The 20,023-nt window shown below is 48.0% G+C and overlaps 1 protein-coding gene across 2 annotated transcripts in view; it reads right to left on the reverse strand.

Annotated features, from left to right (window-relative positions):
• fgfr2 (fibroblast growth factor receptor 2) overlaps positions 1 to 18,363 on the reverse strand; it is a 42,614-nt gene extending 24,251 nt beyond the window's left edge. For both annotated transcript variants that reach the window (XM_071922594.2, XM_071922595.2), the window contains exons 1-5: positions 17,779 to 18,363; positions 14,991 to 15,246; positions 6,739 to 6,996; positions 5,904 to 5,978; positions 1,830 to 1,999 (exon numbers count right to left, since the gene is read on the reverse strand). In XM_071922594.2, coding sequence (XP_071778695.1) covers positions 1,830 to 1,999; positions 5,904 to 5,978; positions 6,739 to 6,996; positions 14,991 to 15,171 — 684 coding nt within the window. In that variant the 5' untranslated portion in view covers positions 15,172 to 15,246; positions 17,779 to 18,363. The remainder of the gene's footprint in view (positions 1 to 1,829; positions 2,000 to 5,903; positions 5,979 to 6,738; positions 6,997 to 14,990; positions 15,247 to 17,778) is intronic.
• Between the last annotated feature and the right edge of the window lie 1,660 nt (positions 18,364 to 20,023).

The following is a 20,023-nucleotide window of genomic DNA, read 5'->3' on the forward strand; positions in this document are numbered from 1 at the left end:
AGGACAAGGTAGTGCAGACAGGTATAGTGATCATCTAATCTTTCTGGTACATCACTGTTTTCTTATGTAGTAAACCCCACCCATCTGGTACTCCATGCAGTTTTAAACCCACGCTTATTCCTAATTATCTGCAGAAATGGTTTCACCTGTGGTCTGGCATCCACAGGTGTGAGCTGACAATAGTGTTTCAGTCTGCAGAGTGAAGCAAGACTTAGCTACTGCTTGCGCAGGCCTTCAGCTCACACAATAGAGAGATTATGGGAGGGCTGGGCTCAGGTACAGCAGCTTTTGTCCAGTATTTGTTGAAAAAAAAAAAAGATGAGTTGCCCACGGTGTATATGAAAGGCTGACTGACTGTCGCATTGTCTCGTTTCCGTCACCTCGTCACTGTTTTCCGTCTTGACTGTAATGAGTCTGCTGAAAGGCAAAGGGGAGCGACATTAGCAGCCACATCAACATAATGTGCTGCTAAACTTCCCCGACAGGGCTGAGCGTTTCCTCGTAAACCGTCACCCATTAACCGAGAGGCTCGCGCTCGCTCAGCATCGCCGAATCGTCTCTTCAATTCATTTCATAACTGGCTGTTTACACTGTTATCCCATTATATCTGTCCCGAGCTGACGTATAGCTCTAGGATTCAAGTGATGCTTGTTTTAGCGGACAAAGAGAGGGGTCTAGGAGCAAAAACAAAATAACTAAACTCCAATCCAAATAGACTCCGTCACTGGGGAGGAATTCTTCAAGTTCAGACTAGCTGTGGCTGTTTTGAGGCGTTTTAAAACAAAGAGGAAATAAAACGTTAGCGACTAGCTTTACTTTCCCATGACATACAGAATCAGGTATTTTCAGAACAAATAAATCAAGTCAGACTGTTTAATTCCCAGATACAGAAGGAACTAGGGTGAGAAGATTTTTTACAAGTGAAACAAAGCTCTTTTGTTGGAAGCAATAATGTGCATTAGATAGAATGTTATAATCATCTAATTGGCCTACTTTTTGAATAAGGAATTAAAATAATGACCCCAAAATTGAAATTTATACTGGAAACAGGACAAATTATAATCCTTATATACATCCATTACATAGGACAGAGTAGGTAAGACTCTGCACTATACAAAATTGGACATGCTTATGTGATTCATTCATTGATTATGTGAAGTTCATTCCTAGTTCATTTTGTCACAATTTGTGTCATTTTGGTTTTGTGTATGCAGAATTTGTAAACAGAGATTCAGCAAGTTGCAGAGCATAGCCTGCTCCCTCTGTTTAAACATTAACCAGCTCAGCAATAGTGTTTGTAAATCACTCTTACACATTTCATAACAATAGAATCACATACTAGTCTCCAACCAAAGCCAGTGGGACCTGTTCTCCCTGATTGAGTTACCTCAGCGCTCTCATCTCAGCTCATTTCGACTCAGGCACTAACCACTTTCTCTATACGTTACTGTCTAGGTGCATTTAACCCTTAAGTCACATGCTTGGGTTTCTAATTGTTGGGAGTGCAGAACCATTTCAAGTTACAGTGAGAGACTCTGCAAAGTGTCCCGGTGAGAGGAGGCGCACGGATGAGCAATTCCAATTTCACACCAGCAGCCCTGCCCTCCTCTCCTCTGTCTCCTCTCCTCTCTGCTCCCGTCTCTCCAGTGAAGGGTGGAAAGGGGGTGAAAGGACAGCCGAGGAAAGATTGGAAGAAGAAGAAGAAGAAGAGAGAGAGGCAGCAACAGGCCTCACGCTTCTGGTAAATACTGCTTTTCAGAAAATGACAAAAAGAAGGCCAATACTTGACATTTGCAATAAATAAGTATGATGTATTGTTGTTTTCCTACCTTATACCCCCCCATGCGGTCCTCTTGGCGGAAAGGCCGGCTGTTTTTCAGCCAGCGCATCTTGGGCCGGGGGTTGCCTCCCGCAGCGCAGCGGAACTTGACTGTGTTGGCAGCTGGCACCGCATGCAGCTTCTTCTCCATCTTCGCCGACGACGTCCAATACGGAGCGCCTGCAGACCGGAGAACAGTGTTCAGTCAGTGTGTGATTCCTAAACCTGAACTCAGCATTATCAATCAGCAATTTGGCTAAGGGGGGTCCTTGGACTGGGTGAGGCCCGATATACAGGGGAAGCACGACTGCGGAGGAGCCAAGCCCGAACCTTTCCCAACACTCCCAGAGACCCCCCTCGGCAACACACCGACCGCCCCGCCGTCTGCAAAACACAACCCAGAGCTCCACGCTCACACACTTAAATAAAAACACACACACTTTCCCTGCAGGCTCGGCGGGGTGTTGCAGGAGGGGGGGGGGGGACACGGGCTCGGAGGGGAGAATGTGCTTGGGCGTTGCCAAGAGGGTAACTAGACCATCACATTCAATTTCATCTCATTCCACTTAGCAGCTTTTTTTCTCTCCCTCCACTTCCTCCAATTACCATAGCTCCCCTGTTTATCTGCCTGTCACTTGGCTAGATATGGACGGTGGGGCCAAGGATACTTATCACCCTCGGAAAACCATTATGCGCCGTCAGGGGAGAAAATGAAGGTCACGTTTCTCTTGAGATGTAGGATTTTCAGCGGGTCTCTATGCATCTATGCATGCTCAGCTCCAAACTCCAAACTCTTATCGCCTCTCCTGCCCGAATCTATCGCCTTCCCCCCTTTTTTTTTCCTTCTGCTCCCTATTTCCCTCTTCTCCCCGGTTCTGTCTCTCAGTCAGCTGGATTTCCCTGCAAGCACCCCCCCCCCCCCTCCCCCTCCTCTCTCTCTCTCCACTCCACCCCTTTCCCTCTGCACCTGGGAGGGTGATTGCCTAAGCAGATGGGGCTCGGAGGGGAAGAGAAACTCAAAGTCAAACAACAAACCCAAACTGTCTTCCACACCATCACTTCCTCTCCGTGTAGCAGGAGGACAAGGAACAGAGGGATTAGTGGAAACCCCACTGACGGACCACTACTGCCTGCAGCATGAGCCACAAACATGAGCTTAAGCCCCGGGAGAAAACTCGTTTCAAGCCCCAACCCCCCCCCCCCCCCCCGTCCCCCCCCCCGTCCCCTCCGCTTTCTTTCCCGCCTGTCCAATCTGCATACTATCAGACACCTCCCATCATTTTCTCTGGCACGCACAACCGGACAAGACACGCATACTTAGATAGTGAAGTCAGTAAACAGTGCTCTTCCTTCCTGAATGGATGCATACGCCGAGTGCAGGAACTATAATTAGTCAGGCTAGCCCTTCTTCTTCTTCTTCACTCTCGCTATCTGCGGCTCTCGTCCTTCTCGATCCTCCCCGTCTCTCTCCGTCCGCTCTCCCTGTCAGCACTCAGACAGAGACAGATTAGGTGGAGACTGGCCCGTCGCGAGGCTGTCTCTCCCCAAACGACCTCTGACCCCGGACCGGCAGCTGGGTCGGTAGGATGAGGTCGGGACATGAAAGGTGAGCGCCGCTGTTTCCCATGCTCCCCCCCGGTCCGGAGGGGCAGCACTTCAAACGAGGCGACCCCTCCAACCTCTGTCCAGATGAGGCCAAACTCTCGCCGGCCCGACCGCTGCGGCCTCCAGGAACCCCCGGTGGCCCCACAGCCCTCCGCATCCGGATCCCCCCGCTCACGGCTGTTTATCCTAAGCTGGCCTGGGGTGAGCTGAGGTTATCTAACTCTTGGACTGTGAGTCATGACTTGCTCCTCCAGAGAGCCAGGCGAAATCCCTAAGTAGTATTTCAAAACTAAGATGATTTCAAGTTAAGATATAAAATCCCCCTCTGTACTATAGATCTATTAAAGCTGAACTAGGCAACTTCGTACGTTGGCAGCCCCAAATGCCAAAGTAAACAGTTTTTTTATTTGAATACCCAGAAATCATATAAAGGGACGTCAGTAAAGTGCACACAGCACATTCATGTTTACCAACCAAAGGATAGGAAAGGAACGAGAGAGACAAAAGATCTAATGTTTTCATTTTCTCTGGAGACGATTTTCTGCCAGAGACCATACCTGACACCAGGAATTAATTTGGGCAAACAGGGCGAATCTATAGCGCCTCAATTAGGCTAAGACTAAGAAGACTGAGAATGTGCAAGACCCTACAGTAGCCAGTAATAATCAAAGATGAAGTCGTCAACAGGGCAGAAATGAATGCAGAAAGCAAAGCTCCACGCGGCCCTTTAACTTTGTCATGACGTCAACGCTACTAACCCCCCACACCCCCCACACCCACCCACTCCACCAAAACACAGCCTCCCTCACAGATGCCTATGGAGGCCCTTCCACGTCTCCTCCAATAACGCCACCCACTGCTGACGATGGACAAACTCTCTCCTTCAACTTCTCCTCCCTGCTTTTTCTGTGTTGTTCGATTCTCTTTAAACAAAAGGAGAGTGAAATCAAAGTTTTGTGCTTAGCGGTGGCCTAAACCCAACCCATTCCGGGTGCTTCGGCAAAAAATAAATAAATAAATAAATAAATAAAAAAATGGCATGAATATAACGCTACGCCCCGCACTCTCCGCTCTCATTCCCTCCCACTCTCTACATGCGCCCTCCTCCCCCTCTCCCAGTCCTCGGCCCGGGGCCAAGGCTCCACGCCATCCTCAGAGAAAGTGCTGGTCCCGATCCAACCCCCCACCCCCACCCCTCGCCCCTCGCCCCTCAACCCCCTCCTCCTCCCCCCTCCTCCTCCCCTCCCCCTCCCCTCTTCCTCCCCTCTCTTATTAATAATCATCTCGGTTTTGAATTTTCAGAAAACACACACACCGCGAGAAAATGCGGCTGAACTGCCAGAACAGCTTTCGCTTTGTTTTCAAACAGCTTATTACCACCAGAATCGCTGGATTTTTTCCCTCTCCCCCCCCAAACCCCCCCCCCCCCCCCCCCCCCATTTTTCCTCTCGCTGAGTTCCTCTCTCTCCCCCCATATTTAATGGATTTCAGGCAATTACAGTCAACCGAAAGTGGAGGAGCGGAGGACTCACAGTGAGAACGCAGTGCGTGTGGAGAATTTTAACAAGATGTGGAAGCCCTCATCTTCACTCCAGCCCTTTTTGTGAGTGTACTGTATGTCTGCGTGTGTGTGTGTATGTGTGTGTGTGTGTGCACGTGCTTATGTAAACACATCACTAACCCAGATACTTGCATACAAACAGACAAACACGATCAAAAACTTTCTCTCTCTCACTTTACACACACACACACACGCTCACACACACACACACACAGGCCCATCGGGTGGGTAAGTGGGTCCAGATGGGCGTCTTCCATAATGGATGAGCCCAGCTGACTGGCTGGCTGGCTGGCTGGCTCCATGGGGCCTGACTACCTGAGAGACACTAGCTGAAGGAATGTAAGGAATCTCTATTCCCTGGAGCGCCTCGCCTGGGAGACACACACACACACTCGCACAAAATAACACCCACACAACCTACACACTCACAGTATAGGCCTAGACAGGAATGCTAAGGCATAGAATAGCAGAGATGTGGGTGCAGGGCAGAGCTGATATGAGTGAGTGAGTAGTTGTAGTGAATCTGCCACACAGCTGTCTCCTCCCGGTCCCGCAGGAATAGGGACAGACCGCTTTCTCTCTCTCTCCCCCCTTATTCATAATCGCCGTGTCTTTACTGCGCTAATAAACACTGACAAAGCTAAGTAGATTTACTCCGCTGAGGGATTAAGTCTTTGGAAGTGTCTGAGCGGCTATTGCGACGCATTCCGCTCGGATGTTTTGACATGTTGTTAGGAGCCGCGGCTGCAGAGGAAGTGACGGCGGAGGGAGAACGGGGGCCATCTGTTGATCTCTCCCGGAGTGCGCGCTGCTCTCTCCTCTCCTCTCGCCCCGACTGCTTTAACCTTTATTTATCCGGGCGAGAGCGCTGTTAACTCATTCATCCCTCTTTTTTTTTTCGCAACCGCCCATACTCACTGATCTGCTCTCCGTCCGCCCCCGTGTCCTCCGAGCGCTCCGTATCGTCCTCGTCATCCCCCGACGAGATGGCATCTGCACAGAGCAACCAGGGTTACTGCCACCTCCACTCAGGCCGCGCACACACACACACACACACACACACACATATACACTACCAGTCAAAAGTTTGGACACACCACATTTTTCTTTATTTTTAGTATTTTCCACATTTTTGAATACTAGTAAAGACATCAAAACTATGAAATAACACAAATGGAATCATGAAGTGACCAAAAAGGTGTTAAAACAAATCAAAACTATCTTATATTTTAGATTCTTTAAAGTAGCCGCCTTTTGCCTTGATGGAGAGGCAAAGGCTTTGGAAAGAAATTCATACATAGGATCAACTTCACTATTTATATTTGTCTAAGAAACAAATGTCAAGCATCTAAGCAGAAGCCTTTACATCAAAATGGTTTTAAGATAATGAAAAACATAGTACATTCAATCAGGTGTGTCCAAACTTTTGCCTGGTAGTGTATATTATATAAAGAAATCTTTGTTTACAGTCGTTTGTCGGCACATTCGCACACGCTCACACTCGGCGAATGAGATGCTGACATCCCAAAGCGAGTTTTTTTGATAAATGAGGTCATCAGGTAATACCTCACTGCTGTTAATGCTGTACACACACACTCACAAGAAACCCAGAGTCCACCAACAGAGTCCGACTCCTCGCCTCCCTGTCCACATCCGCTCCATGGCCACTTCCCGGACTCAACCGGTCTCAGTCCAGCTTCGCCCTAAACCTCGACACTCCCTGATCTGACCTGACCTGAGCTGCCTGACTCACCTGTGACGTTCACTATGAAGCAGACCGTGTCCCTGCCCACGCTGGTGCAGGCGTACAGGCCCGAGTCCTTGGGCGTGGCATCGCGGATCTGCAGCACCTCCTGCTCTATCAGCGTGCGGTTGTTGGCGCCCAGCGAGCTGCCGTCTTTGGTCCAGGTGATGGTCCCCGCCGCCGGCAGAGGGCAGCTCAGCTTCAGCACCTCCCCCGGGTGCACCGAGCACACCGTGGGCTTAGAGATTTGGTATTTGTTCGACGCCTCTGCAGAGCGAATGGGGAGGAGGGGAGGGAGGGGCGGATGGGTGGAAAGATGGGAAAGGGTGCAAGAAGGAGGAGGAAAGGAGAGAGGTGGGAGAGGAAGAAACAAGCCATAGTGTAAGAAATAAAAAAACACCACATAACCCCCAATGGATGCACTTGAATCAACGTATGCAGGAGGAGCAATATAGAAAAGAGGAGGCCCATTGCTTTTAACCGCTACACCGACATAGTTGTTATCACAATCCCCCAGTCAGAAAGTACCGCTGTTCTGTTATCAAGTGTACAGTGTGATTGGCATTTACAGATTCAGAGCATGCAGTTACAGCCAGAGCAGAGTGTGTAAAGACAAAAAAAAAATAAAAACAATCGATGCTTTGCGAGCTGGTGAGGGTTGAACGTCATTGCGCTGATAGACAGTGCCCCCCTCCTCCTCCTCCTCCTCCTCCTCCCTTTCAGCAGAGATGCCAAGCAGCCAGTGTGTGTGTGTGTGTGTGCGTGGGTGGGTGAGTAGGAGCAGTACAGACAGATCTCCGCAGAATAAAAAAAGAACAAAAAAAGGTAATAAAACTCCAGTACGTCTTGCCCATCAGAAAGGAAAGCAGCCAGAAAGGTCTAGAACGGAAGCGGTTGTGAGGGTGGGTGGGTTGGCGGGTGAGGGGGTGGGGGTGGGGTGGGACGCTCTCTTCTCCTCTCTTGCTTTTGACAGTGTGCCTAAGCTTCGAAAACCTTGACCTGCCTGTAGCCTGCCTCTTCTGTTTTCCATCTCTCTCTCTCTCTCTCTCTCTCTCTCTCCTTCCTCTCTCTTTCGTAACGGCGGGCCATGGAGAATCTAGTTTCAGCCCCTTGCGCAGGATCTGCCGGCCAAAAGGCAGAGAGCAAGAAACTCGCCTCGACTCCAGAGCGCATAAAACCGTCTCTTCTGGGAGACGCTCCAAGTCCTCCTGTGAGCGCATGTGTGTACACAGTGTCCTCTGACTTGTACAACTGTGTGGAGAGAAGCGTGTCTGTCGACTAGGTGAGCGTCCAATCTATCAAAGTCGGCTCCGAAGCTGAGGCTGCAGTTCTACTTGGGATTTCATCCACCACGTCCGTGCAAAATCTGGACTACGACTGAACCTTGAGCAAGTGGGGGGGAAAACCTGCCAGAAATATAAGTTGGCTTTTGCTGGATATAGTGAAGCCAATTCCGGTCAGCCTGAGGCTCTTGCACACACACACACACACACACATGGAGGCACACACACACACACACAAATCTGTACATTCTCCCAACTCAAACGTAGATAGATCCTAACACTCCGTAAAACCCTTTATTGTGAAAAAAACTGGGAGGAATTCCAAGTTTCCCTTTTTATTGCGGTGCAAAAATGTGCGTGCAAAAATGTGTGTGTGTGTCTGTGTGTGTGTGTGTTCCTCTGCAGGAAAGGGGCTGAACTGAGAGGGATTAAAAAGATTTGAGGGGGTACTAGCAACAATGGAAAAGCGTATGGAAAAGCCAGCGATGTAGGTGCACATACAGCGTTTAGCTGAAGGCTGATAGCAATAATTACAGAGGCAGCGGCACTCCCAGCCTTTCCTGTACTTCAATGCACCTCTCCAAAAACATCCCACCCCCATTGTGTGTTGCTGTGTGTGTGTGTGTGTGTGTGTGTGTGTGTGTGTGTTACATATATACACACACACACACCGGTCTCGGCAGGAAGGGAAAGTCATTCCGCCTCTAGCCAGCGGACGGAGCATGTGCGCAAACCTCTAAACGTTCCCCCTGGGCACATAGACACACACAGGTACAGTTCCGGTATTGTCATTTTTTTTTTTTTTCTCTCTTTCCTTCGTTCCGGAAATAATTAACCCCTCCCTCCCCTGCCGGGACAGAGTGTGTGTGTGGTCTGGTGAGGGGCGGAGCTCCTGTGCTGATTGATGGGAGCTGTCTCCGCCACCTTTGTTGTTTTTACGACATACTTTTGCATTACTGACTGACTCTGTCTTTCCCTCCATTGTTCGATTAAAGCCTATGGAGGGAGCTACTGGGCCCCGAAAGAGCCTGGGCCTCAGTTAGAAAGCTACAGCAGGCATGGACAACTTCAAGATGGGGGTCGGGGGGTGGGGGGTCGGGGGGGGGGGGCCCTCCATGAGGCTGTCTTAGCAACGCAACACCTGGAACAACACACACACACACACACACACACAGGCTGCACTGTCCGTCAGCACATACGAGAGAAAAGGGGGCCTCTGAGGTGCTTCGTAGAAAACCGATCCGGGATACACTGAGAAGGGATATCCTTATAGTTTGACAAGTACCATGCATCATCGTGGATCATGGATATGTGAGTGTGTGAGGTGTGTGTGTGTGTGTGCAGGTTACACTAGAAGGAGAAGTCTGGCTGAAGGAAACCTGGAGGGAAGGAAGATGGAGGGGGAAAAAAGGGAAGGGAAGGGAAGGAAAGGAAAGGAATAGAATCTCTCCAAATGGCGGGTCTTATTTAAGAAAGCACGCACGTGTTAGTTCTGCCTTCATCGTTTTCTTATCTCCGCTGTGTCCATCTGTCCCCCTCCGTCAACTCCTCCTCCTCCTCCTCCTTCATCTCTCTCTTCCACCTCCCCTTCCCCCCTCTCTCTCTCTCTCTCTCTCTCCTGCCCCCTCCTCCACCCCCATGACCCTGCTGACCTAACCCCGACCCCATCCCAAACCTGTTGACACCTCCAGCATGCCCGATTGTTCATGGGAAACTCCTCCACACACACACACACACACACACACACACATGCTCAACGAATGCGGCAACAGCCACTGCGAATGGAACTGTGTAAACAAATGCAGGCGTCGACAAACACGTGTGTACAGAGGCTGGCAGATACAGGCCCACACACACACACACACACCTTGCTCACTGCTCCATTTCAGGAGTGTTTTCCAAGTGTCCAGGGATGCAGACTGAAGAGTTGAAACACTTCACTGCAGATTTTTCATCCCTGCAAAGTTTCATCCTCCTCTGCACCACAGGAGGGGGAGGGAGAACCACACACACACACACACACACACACACACGCGCGCTCGCTCAATTTCTACCAAACAGCTTTCTCTTCTCCCCTCTCTCTTTCTACATCGCTATCGTTTTCCCTCCCCTCTATTGAACCACTCTCCATTTCATATAAAAACTACTCCCTACTCTCTCTCTCTCCCTCTCTCTCTCTCCCCCTCTCTATCTCCAGTGACAGCTACTATCAATGTGTCTATCAGGTGTGACAGATTCAGGCTGTCTACTCACACACCTCTGTCTCTCTCTCTCTCTCTCTCTCTCTCTCTCTCTCCTATCTCCCGCTCTCCTTCGCTCTCTCGTCTTCCTCATTCGCACCGTCTGGGCTGGCAGTAATTAGTCTTCACTGAGTCTTCTTCTGCGGCAAAATGCGGCAACCAATTCTCACAAACGCCTGTCTGTCTGCCTGTCTGTCTGTGAGTCTTTCTCACATAACAGATCTTATGAATCTACTTCTGCAACAGAAGCTCATGTAGCTGCAAGTCTATTCTTCCCATCTCTCCCCTGTTGCGTTCTCCACAACAGGATAGGTGGACCAAATGCACTGACTACCATCTTGAAGGCACACACTCAGCATGCATGCAAACACACACACACACACACACACACACACGCTGCCAAATCACATTATCTCTGCTGCCCTTCTTATGCCTCCTTTTCCCTCTCCTCTTCCCTCTGTATCCTCCTCACGCAGGCAAATCCCAGGACTTTGCTGCCCCCTTTTTTTTGTCTCTCCCTCCTTTCGTGTCCTTTCACATTCAAATCCCCCTTCAGCTTTTTTTTATTTTTTTTTTTGTTATGACAAAGGAGCCGCTCCGCCAACTGGCTCCCGCTGGCATCCATGGCAACGGCCCCTCCGGTTTGGGGTCCCACACCCTACCCACCCCCATCAAGGCATTCCCTGGACCCCAGCCTGACCCCTGCAACCCCCCCCCCCCCCCCCCCCCAGTCACTCCTTATCTGCATCCATCCTGCAGGGTTAAGCCTTGATGACCTTAAGAGTAGAGTCACAAGACCCACAGAGAGACTCCTGTTCTATTCCTGATTCCTTACTTATGGCTTATGGAGAAAGTTTTGTATCGCTCAGAATAAAAGGGTAAAAAAAAGTTGGACGTATGCATTTACATGTTTAGTGGCACTTTTATCCAGAGGAGCGAGCAGGTAGGGGGTTGAGTGTCTTGCACAAAAACACATCTACAGGACCTAAAGCTGATGCCGGGATCAAACCTGTGACCTATCAGACCTGGGGCTGATCTGTCAACCTAAACACTCTAACTAGTCTAGCAAGAAAATATGCACTCAAGTTAAATTTACCTGGTAAAAAAACGTGGTCACACACCCCTGTAGCTCCAAAAAATCCCAAAAGTTTGTATTAGGAGTAATTTGATCACCATTTTTGCATCGGAGCTACAAGTGTGCACCGAGCTTTATTTTTTTTTTTTACTTTCTCTTCCATTCCTCTCTGCCTCCTGCCACAGAGGCACAAGCTGGCACAGGTAGCAGCTCTTCCCAGCCTCTTATCAGACAGGTGGGAGACTGAACGGTGGAGTGACAAGGCATTTTCTGGGTGCATCAGCCAAGGCAAATAACAGTCCACACACACACACACACACACACACACACACACACACAGCCAACGACACACACACACCTCAAGATCAACACCAGCCAACGGCAGGCTAATAAATGTCATTGTGAGGAGGCGGCCTATTCAGGCTAACTGCCCCCTGGTCACACTGCTGGCCCGACACACTGCATTTGTTTAGAGGGAGAGTTCACTTCCATTGCCATCGCCACACACACAGATGCACACACACCATGTCATTAACCGGCCAGCTGACACTTTTATACTTTTACAGCCTGACTCCCACTGTGTAGATACCACAGTGTTACAGATAGGTAATAAGCCTGCAAGCTCCTTGACTGTCCCTCCTCCACACACACACACACACCCAACAGCGTACTGCAAACTGTATCTTAATTAGCAGTCCATCATCATAACTCTTTATGAAATAAAGGCTATCCCAACTGCTGCTCTGTTTTACATCAGCGGATTAAAACAAGCATATGTAGCCTGTTAGTTAAGGTATACCAATGGAAACTTAATAAGAATGATCGCTGGTAGGAATCAGTACACTTTAGAAAGTAAGAAAAACTATAGATGTGACAAGGCAGGAATGATTTCATACTGCACTCATGACCCATTCTAGACAAGGGATCCCCCTGGTGTTTTGTTACTGAGCACCCATTCTTTCCTTGAGCAGAAAAAGTTCACTTCTAAGACATGATTTAGCCTTTATTTATTTAACTACTCCACTGTTTGCAGTGTTTGTCTCTATGCTGACCGTAGCAGTTTTGAAGAATAGAGTTTGGCATGCAGTACAGTGAAGTACAGCCAAACCATGAGTCGACTTTTGTCAGCTGCACTGACATTTAGCCTGCGTTCCAACGTGCCTGGCGTCACATTTATTCATCATTATACGTGGTAGGGGCCTGAACAGACCGCAGAGCAGAGGATACCAGTGTTAAGAACACACACACACACACACACACACCTCCTGTGTTTGGTACCATTGTTATTCCGCTCAGTCTGAGTATTTTAATCACTGTGCAAACGGAGAGCGCCGGGACAAGGTAAACACTCCCATAGATACTAAGTGGCTACGCCGACAACAATGGGCCTGTTGTGGAGGCCTTTACCGGCGCACTCGCTCCACTTCTACAGTTACAGCAGCCACAGGTAAACAAACTAGCAGGGCCACCAGGGGTGCAGGCTCAGGCTCTATGGAGACAGCATTGATATGCAATCTGGTGGATCTACAGCAATCACTGCTCCCATACACAGGCAGCGGTATGACAGCGGCTGCAGGGCAGAGAGGTGGGAGGAAGGGGAGGGGGGGTGGGGGTGGGAATCCCAAACATCTCTGCAGGGGGGGGTCATTAGGGCAGAGAGGGCGGGACCAGCCGATCTGTCTCACCGTCCCATTTCAAGCATTCATTTTGAAGTAGACTGTGAGCGAACTGGACACTGATTCGATCGCGCGTGAGCTGCAGCGAGGAGCCGGCGCTCTCGGTCTGTGTTTGTCATGTGCAGAGGGGGAAACTGACTGGGGATCAGATAAGCGGGCCGGGTTCTCGGCGAGCCTCCAGCCTGCGCCCTGTTGATCCCTCATCATGTGACCCCCGGGTCTAGCCACTTAATCCCCAGTCACATGACTTCACCGCTCCCCGGCGCTCCGTAATCTCTCCATCTAAAGGAGAAGTCAAATATGCGCAAATCCTCTTAGAACTTTCCTGGAGGATTGGATAACCGCTGGAAAACTCTCTCTCTCTCTCTCTCTCTGTCTCTCTCTCTCTGTCTGTCTTCCCCTTGCACCCTCCCCCCATTTTCTCTGTGGCTGTGTAGCATAGTATCTAGTGGGCTCCGAACCCAGCGGCTTGGAGCCAAGAGGTCTGAGACAGAACAACAAAACAACAACAAGAGAGCAGAGCTGAGGTGGCCCCTCATCAAGGTAAGTAAGAGCGACGCCCGACCTCGAGGGCAAAGGGCAGGAGAAGGGGATGAGTGTGTGTGTGTGTGTGTGTGTAGAGAGAGAGAGGGGGGGAAGGTGGCTTAAAAAAGTGATGCTCTGTTGTTGGCCCAACTTACAATTAGCATGTTGATTAAAGCCTGGGAACAAAAGGCTTTGGAATGTGACTTACCATCCATCACAACAACTCTAATTAGCTCGTCTCTGACCAGACTCCAAGACTGGAGACACAAGAAGACGGAGAGGCCTCAAAAAAAAAAAAAAAAAAAACCATTGTCTACGCTATAGAAGAAGGCCTTTCACAAAGCCGAGAAGGTTTTCACAATGCAAATTAAAAGAAAACTCTGGCTTCAAACGGTTTTAATTCACAAACTTCCCAGAAAGTGGTGCACGTTTGCAAGAAACAGGCAGTCGTGACTTGAAGAAACAATGCAAAGCTCTGAATCTTGCTCAGTCTTTCCCTCCCTCCCTCCCTCCCTCTGTTTCTTTCCAGGCAAGCTGGGCATGAGAGCGGTGCCAGCATAAACACTGTCCCACCCTGCTTCACAGCCCTCCCTCGTCCTCTCATGCGGGGTCACAAACCTGCCTTTATCACTCAGGAATACCCTAAACTAACGCGAGTATCGGCAAGGAACACAAAAACAAAACAATAGCAGCCAGTTGTGAATCACACGCCTCACACAAGAGGCTCGCCATGCCAAGGTTAGTTGTTTCCCTTTTGTTTATTGGGAACATTATCTTCTCCCCCCACTAAAACCTGCGTGAATTCCATTCTCGCTTGTTTGTTTGATTTTCAGCAAGGCTTAAATGGATAAGAGGGATGTAATCTAAGAGCAGAGGTTCCCAAATGCTTTACACCTCAAGGAGACCCCCCATTCATTTTTTTTATACTGTAGGTGGAGACAGTATCAGTGGAGACGGTGAAACCTCAGATCAGAATCAGTCCTATACTATTCTATCACTGGACTATCTTCAAAGGTGAAACAGTAGAAATAAGACTATTCCTACTGCCAGGGTAAACACAGCTAAACTCAGTTTACCTTTTTATTTGCACAAGAGTTTATTCACCTTTTTTAACCTCACATATATCTCTGTGACCTAAATTCATAGTATACCTCATACTGCAAGTTATATAAGGATAGGGTCTTTAAGGGGAAAAAATGCATACGCCTGTGTGAAAGCATTATTGATTTTCAGTGGTGGTGTGTCGTATATGATCAGGTGACCACTGACTGGAGATCAGAGTTTACCCATTTCTTTATTGATCACAGCATCACTACCTACGACTACTCCAGTAGTAGCGGTAGGTTAAAAGGGGATAACAAACCCTATTCAACCCGCTCTCTGAGGAAAACAGGATCAACAAATAGCCCCCCCCCCGCCCTTGCTCTCCCTCCCAGGCTGTCATCCCCTCCCACTTGCTTACCTTCAGGTTCCAGAGTGGCCTCCTCCTCCTTGGTGGCGGTGAGGGGCGGCCGGGCCACGCTGACGGACAGCAGGGACAGCAGGACGGCGGCCAGCAGCCAGGCCCACGAGGCCATCCCCTTAGTGGGGGCCAGCGCTCCCCATACCCCCCTCCTCCGCCTCCCCCTGGACACTGATCCCATCTGAGGGACTCCGCCCAACCATCAACTGCTGCCTGGTCGGCCTGTCACTCACTGGAATTCACCCAATCACCTGGGCTGCGAGAGATGGAGCGAGAGAGAGAGAGAGAGAGAGGACGGGAAAGCAGTGGTGGAGTGATGATGGAAGAGGCAGGAAGAAGTGAGAATAGAGATGGGAGTTTTGCAGAGGAAGCAAGAACAGAAAGAGGAACATACATCAGTACAATAAAATTACTTTCCGATTCCACAGAACATCTGCTGTGTTCTGCGCTGTGCCGCTTTTCTTTCATTTACTTTGGACACAATGACACTAGATGAAGTGAGAGAAAGTGAGAGAGAGCGACTGTGTCCATGTTTCAAAATGCTGTCAAACAAGCCGTGCCACAGACATACCGAAGCTGTGAGGCACTGACAGCCAACACACAGCCACACTGCACGCTTCTGATCTATAGCTGTATACATTATAATATATTGTCAGATTTACCCATTAACAGAGGCTGCCTGTTTCTGGTGCCCTATGCTTCATGTTTGATGTGTCCCACGCTACATTAGGTTTAAGAGTCATAATTCTGAAATACAATTCAAAAACTAGATTTTCTTTTGTATTTTTGCTAAAATGTAATATCACACAAATCTGGTGTGGCATAATGCTCAATATGAACATAAGCATAATCTGTGTCATTTTACTCTAGGCATATTACAATTAGGCTACAGTGCTTCTAATTTGTCTTCTGAATGGCACATAAAACGTATTATCAGGTGGTGAGTCATAACTTGTTTGGAAAATATCTCTGGCATATAGAACCGATCAGAGATCAGCCAATATGGCATCATTTTGGCTTAGGGGGACATCACTTATATCGCCGTGCGCAACAGATGCGCCAAACCTGTTGCCCGCTTCCCATTTGTGTTAATTGTATTCGCTGGGAGCGCTTATTGCATTTCCAATTTAGAGTAACTTGATTACGAGAATAAGTAGGCTTTAATTGAAATGCTGTATTGCAATATTGGGGAACACACGCCGATCTATTGGCCAGACAGCTGCGGTTCAACCCCACTGAACTGTCTCTGGAGGTTTGCTGAAGTCACGCTTCCCTGCGCTCCTTCTGCTCCAGCTGGAGATATCGATTGGTTTTACCGCAAAGATACATGTAATTTGACTTGTAGAGGGCACATTTTAAAACATGTCCACATCCTGGTTTATCTCCCTAATGCCCCCCCCCCCCCCCCCCCCCCTCTGGGGCTACACGGGCTCAGGGCGGCGTGGACGCGCACATGATGTCGGGATGGATCCATGAATTTTCATGATGCGCGTAATTGAACTGATTATATTAAGAGAAATGCACAGGTTTGTATTTGCAATTTAGGCAACTATTTCTATAAAGTGACTAGCGCAGACCTATGAATTATTAATGGTTAGTAAACACATCAGTACACCAGTCAACCAGTGCCCGCTGTCTAAAAACTGTCTAAAAAAAGAGTAAATAGACACCAAAATCAACCAGAAAACTAGATCCGTTTAATAATAATATTGATCAACTTAATGTGTAGCCTATAAGACTTTTGTAAAAACGGAGTTTACAACTATCAAATAAACCCAAACATAATACTCATAAAATAAATAAAAACAGTTAAAAACAAGAAGACACAATATGAAGAAGACAAGAACAGATGGTAAAAAACATATCATATTGAAAAACAATAGAATAAAAGATATCACATGAAAGCAAATGCATGAAAATAGGTTTTAAGAGGTGATTTAATGCTCTTCATTGCAACCTGCCTCTTTTAGCATGTTGCTGTCGACATGACACTTGGACACATGAGGGCTTTGCCTCCATAGATTACCACAGCCTTCATTTCAACCAGGCTTTGAATGAAATTTCTTGGCACTGATTGAATTCCTATTGAAATTCAAATCAGTTGGCTTTTCCACAATGGGGGCTCATTTGGAGCTGCTCAGTGATTTAGGGCTCCGGCACCAAGCAGTGAAAAAACAACTGCGGTCACGGGATAATTGGCACCATAAATGCAATGTAGAAAATTAAGCAAAGTAATAAATAACTAAGACACTTGTTAATGGGCCCTAAACTGATGATGCAAGATGCTGTTTAGTTTTTTCACCTTCGTATTCAAGTGACAAAATAAATAAGGGCTGGCTTCACTGGAGTGATGACATATAGGCATGTTTCCAAATAAAGTTATGAATCTAATAGGAGTTATGACTTTAAAAACGATATCTAAATTAAACACGAAACAATAATATTTTAGTCTTGGATCACAAATTGCCAAATAGTTTTTTTTTTGTTTTTGTTTTTTCCAAATAACCAATTTCACTGACAAACTCTGCATATTCTGCAGACTTCAGCAAAGTCTCCAAATAAATGCTTAATTAGAAAACTCTACTGTACTCTACTGTAAAGTAAAATAGGCCAAATAAAGAAATGCAGTCTAAACTAAAAACAGGACAACACCGAAAGGAGCAAAGCATTCAACTATTCCCATATTTGTCGTGACAGCCGAAATCTGACAGATCATTTGGGCAGATCCTATGGAAGCCTCGACTTTCCCCCAGCTAAGTTTTATTGTAAAAACAGAATAAACACTTACCAGGGAGGACTAAAATCGTGGAGATCTGTTTTGGCATGCACCGATAAGGGAGGAGAGTGCATGGGCTGAATCCAGAGGGAGGAATGTCTCCAACTCCCCAATGCACCAAAAAACTGCGAAGCGCTGCCTTTTCTCAGCTTACTATTCCACAATCAGCCGGCATCAACTCAGATCGGGGCGCATATTCCACAGCCGAGGGGCAGGGTAGTCCGATGCCATGCAAAGAAATCCGACTTTACTCGCGTTATCCTTCGAAAACAGCTCGGAAAACCATACCGCTGCTCCCCCACAACGAAACTTTCCTCCCCGTCACCAAGTTTCTTCTCGGGCGCAAAACATGTCCAGTTGTTCCCGGGGCAGCGCACTTCTCCACTAAAACGGAAAGCTGGCAACTTGTAAGGAGGAGGAACGCGATTTTAAAAGGTACAGGAGGATAGATGTCCGATGCAAAATGACATAAAAATCCATCAATGTGTATACGGTTCCCTCCCAAAGAGCGTCTTTAGCGATCTTCTTCTTCTTCTTCCCCACTCCGCCGACAGTCCTGGTACTGTTTCTCAGACGCTTTGTCAGGTTTACTATGTTTTTTTTTTTTTTTCCTCCTCCTTACGTCTCCACACACTGCCCTCCTCCTTCACTCCAGTGGGTGTCACTAACCCCCCGCCGCCCCCACCCCACCCCCTGAAATCGGAGCCGCTTCCTGGCCGCAGTGCCTTTGGGCCCTGCCTTTCCTCCCGCCCATCAAATTGCAGCGCTCCCTCTCTCTCTCTCTCTCTCTCTCTCCCTCTCTCTCTGTCTCTCTCTCTCTCTCTCTCTCTCTGCCTCCGCCTGCTCTGCTCTCGGCGCTCAGCCCGCCCGACGATCAGCCCGACTGGGTCCAGCTCAACGCGCTGCCGTGGAGGAGCCGTCAAACCGCAGTAACGACGCCCCTCAGTGGTCAAGGCATGACATCTGCACACCCACACACACACACACACACACACACACACACACACACACACATACAGGCATACACAAGCTTTGCTCCGTGTTATTTTCTTATTCCATATTGTACGAACAGAGGAAAACAACCAGCAGCAACATCGATGACATAATAAACTGATAAAACTGATTTAATATCACAAAGGGGAAATTGTCTTCTCACCTTTGGTAGCAGGTAGGAGTTAAGTGTCTTTGCTCGAGGCTCACTAACCATTCGGCTATCATGCCACCCTCATGCCACCCGCATTCACAAGAGGGAGGGGTGGGGGTGGGGGGGGTCCCACATAGGGGCTATGGGACACCCAACAAGCCCTGTCACAGCACACTGGCCCCCCAGACCCAGAGGGTGTGTAGGTACAGATTATCAGCAGCTCAGAAATCTGCATATTATACACACATGTATGTATTTATGTTTACATATAAATCAGCATGCAGGGTATTATTATGTAAAAGATCTAATAAAGATCCAAGGGATATCTAACCCACAGTCAGTTTTGGGACAAGAAGCTGCACAGTACATTGATAACAATACAATTAGAGCAAGTTTTATTACATTTATTACATTTTATTACTTGTATTCAATGTGGATCTTTGCACAGGGGAATATGTGTACATTTACATTTGGCATTTTAGGCATTGAGCCAATGCTCTTACAATGAGTGCAACAGTAGAATAAACTTAAATTCCTACATCACAAACATTACAATCAACCAATATTATAGAGTGCAAAGGTCAGGGCCTCGGTCGCCTTACAATATTCCTGTGACTATAGAATGATCACATGAGAGCAAAGTGTTAGGAAAAGAAACAGAAGAAGAGGTAAAGAAAGATAAATGGGGTTTTTACTGCTATGATATCTTGTGCATTATTGCTGAGTCAGGATTCATAGAAGTTCACAGCTTTCCTACAGATGAACAGATTTATCCACAACTGCCCAGAGAGAGAGAAAGAGAGAGAGAGAGAGAGAGAGAGAGAGAGAGAGAGAGAGAGAGAGAGAGAGAGAGAGAGAGAGGGAAGACCGGCCCCCTGTGGCTCGTCCCCCTGCTGCTTCAAGCTGTCTCCTGCATTGGTTCAGGCGTTCAGGGGCTCTGAAAGAGAGTGAGACCGAGGGGAGGGTGGAAGACTCTAATCTCCACGGACTTCTTATTTCTTCTCCCCTCCAGTAGCGAAGCCCCTTTTTTTTTTTTTTTTTTTTTTTTTTTTTAAACAAGGGAGGGAAAACGCTTCCATTCATTTTGAATAGAGGAACTAATAAGGCTTTTTT

This window comes from Centroberyx gerrardi, chromosome 15 (assembly GCF_048128805.1).
Source record: "Centroberyx gerrardi isolate f3 chromosome 15, fCenGer3.hap1.cur.20231027, whole genome shotgun sequence".
Classification (NCBI taxonomy): Eukaryota; Metazoa; Chordata; class Actinopteri; order Beryciformes; family Berycidae; genus Centroberyx; species Centroberyx gerrardi.